The sequence below is a fragment of the Antrostomus carolinensis genome, unplaced genomic scaffold (genome assembly GCF_000700745.2).
Source record: "Antrostomus carolinensis isolate BGI_N321 unplaced genomic scaffold, ASM70074v2 scaffold2377, whole genome shotgun sequence".
Lineage (NCBI taxonomy): Eukaryota > Metazoa > Chordata > Aves > Caprimulgiformes > Caprimulgidae > Antrostomus > Antrostomus carolinensis.
This window is the reverse complement of record NW_010326433.1, coordinates 61,447-63,612: the sequence shown is the minus strand read 5'-3', so window position 1 is coordinate 63,612 and position 2,166 is coordinate 61,447. Positions and strand designations below refer to the sequence as shown.

At 45.1% G+C, this 2,166-nt stretch overlaps 1 protein-coding gene across 1 annotated transcript in view; it reads right to left on the bottom strand.

Annotated features, from left to right (window-relative positions):
* Nucleotides 1-2,166, bottom strand: part of LOC104527753 (talin-2) — a 105,460-nt gene that overhangs the window by 42,700 nt on the left and 60,594 nt on the right. Inside the window, exon 39 of the mRNA XM_010171559.2 lies at nucleotides 425-595. Within this exon, the coding sequence (XP_010169861.1) occupies nucleotides 425-595 (171 nt within the window). The remainder of the gene's footprint in view (nucleotides 1-424; nucleotides 596-2,166) is intronic.

The window sequence follows — 2,166 nt, the reverse complement described above, 5'->3', positions numbered from 1 at the left end:
GGTGCGCGCTTGTTCTTGGCGCTCAGCAGCAGAAAGCAGTCCCTTCCTTTCTCCAGGGAGGCGTGTGACATCCCCCTCGAGCATCAGCACCCGGTGCTCCTCCCACTTTCAGCCGGGTACCAGTCATACCCTTCCTTTTAACCAGTTCTTTTCTTTAGGAGGGCATCGGTATTTGCCAACAACGTGGCCCTTGTGAGGATGCTGCAAGCGTGGCTCGTATCCTGTCTTTGACATGTGTTTCCACTGTCCTCTCATAGATCTCAGGAGACCCACCAATGGCATTTCCTCTGTAAACGTGTCCCTGAGCCACACGGTACATAGGTGCTGTTTTTTTCTGCCCCGCCTGCCCGCTCCCCTCCTCTCATCCACCCACCCTCTCCCCCTATCCGTCTTGAACAGTCCTAGTTACACACAGCAAACCTACCTTGGGGTTTCCTCCCCCTTCTTTGGCAGCATACAACATCTGTAAGGCAGATTCTGCTAGCGTCTTGCTCTGGTCCAACACAGTCATCTGTTGCTGATGATCTAGTGTTTTGGAAGCCATGCCAACCGCAGCTAAAACCAAGGGTTCAAAGTAACTTGCAAGCTGGGTTACCTAAGAAAGCCAGAACAACCAGAGGAAGCCATTAACCCTGTTTCTCAGGTGTACCTGAGCAACCATATTTCCCAACTACCATCAGGCCATGGGTGAGCTCAAGTAGCACATGCTCCATGCTTCTGCACTTCACAGCATTTAGTTTGTAGTATGTGCTTGTGTGATTCTGTCTCTCCCACTGCTTCAAATTCCACGATAAAGCCCTCAGATGCACACAGGCACTTGAGTTCAGAAGGAAGTTTTCATACTGTCATGGGAGCCACACACTATTTAGGAGTGTCCACAAGTGTCTCCTCCCTGCAAGGGAGGAATTTCTCAAGTTTTGTTGCAGACAACAGATAACAAATGGGACTGCCCTGGATTCGGACTACTCTGTTTGCCTCAGAGACTACTCGTATTCACAGTCGTCGCTCCCTGACCTCTCAGACCCTCTTCATCAGATTCCCTTGCAGATCCAGATGGTTCTCTGCTGTTGAAGACACTAGATTGGGCAGAAGTGCTTACATTACCCCTGCACACGGTTCACTGCGCCTTATGCATGAACACTTCCCCAATAAAGCTGCGTGTCCCAACCCTGCAGTGCTTCTTGCTGCAAAAAAGGAGTCCAGTGGTTAAGTGCTAGCCTGCAGCCTAGTGGCTGGCCAATAGGAATTGGCACACTCCAAGCATCGCGTACCAAGCAGGCTGCGTTTTTCCCCTCAGGTAATTACTTGGGCTCAATACAGTGTCTGGAAAATCTAAAGACAGTTCTGTTAGCAGCTTCTGTTGCTGTATTTTAGTCTTCAGAAATATGTGAGTCATTCTCTCTGTTTTCCTCAGTTTCTGATCTGATTTACAGTGGTTCAGGGGAAACATCTGCTTTTGGCTATAAAGTGTATTCTAAGGAAATAAACATATTTTTAATATGAATTAATATTTTTACAGTCTACCTGTCACCTGACCAGTCTTCTACAAAAACACAGTAGTGCTTGGTTCCTATCAGAAATCCGTGAGACTTTGCTTTTACATTTTTTACTGGCTGTGAAAACCCTGTACTGCTTTGGGCCAATTATTCCACAGACCGTGCACAAGTAGCCCACAGCAGCACCATCGGGTACACCAGAAGCCACAGAATTTCATGTATGCTTATGTTTGCAGGGTCTATAAGCAGCTTTCGAATGCTGGCACAGGAAAGAAAAATAGCAGTACTTAACGTAGAGGAAAGCATATTGAAAGGTCACCTCCATCTAAATGGTCATGTGGGCAGCTAAGAGACAATAAAATTTGAAGACTTAGTAACACTTCTTTTTCGTTTCTCAGAGTATTAAAGCCAAAACAATTAAAAAAGGCAAAAACTCAATTATAGGAATTATTTCACAAACATACACAGGAAAGAAAAATAGCAGTACTTAACGTAGAGGAAAGCATATTGAAAGGTCACCTCCATCTAAATGGTCATGTGGGCAGCTAAGAGACAATAAAATTTGAAGACTTAGTAACACTTCTTTTTCGTTTCTCAGAGTATTAAAGCCAAAACAATTAAAAAAGGCAAAAACTCAATTATAGGAATTATTTCACAAACATAAGGTCTT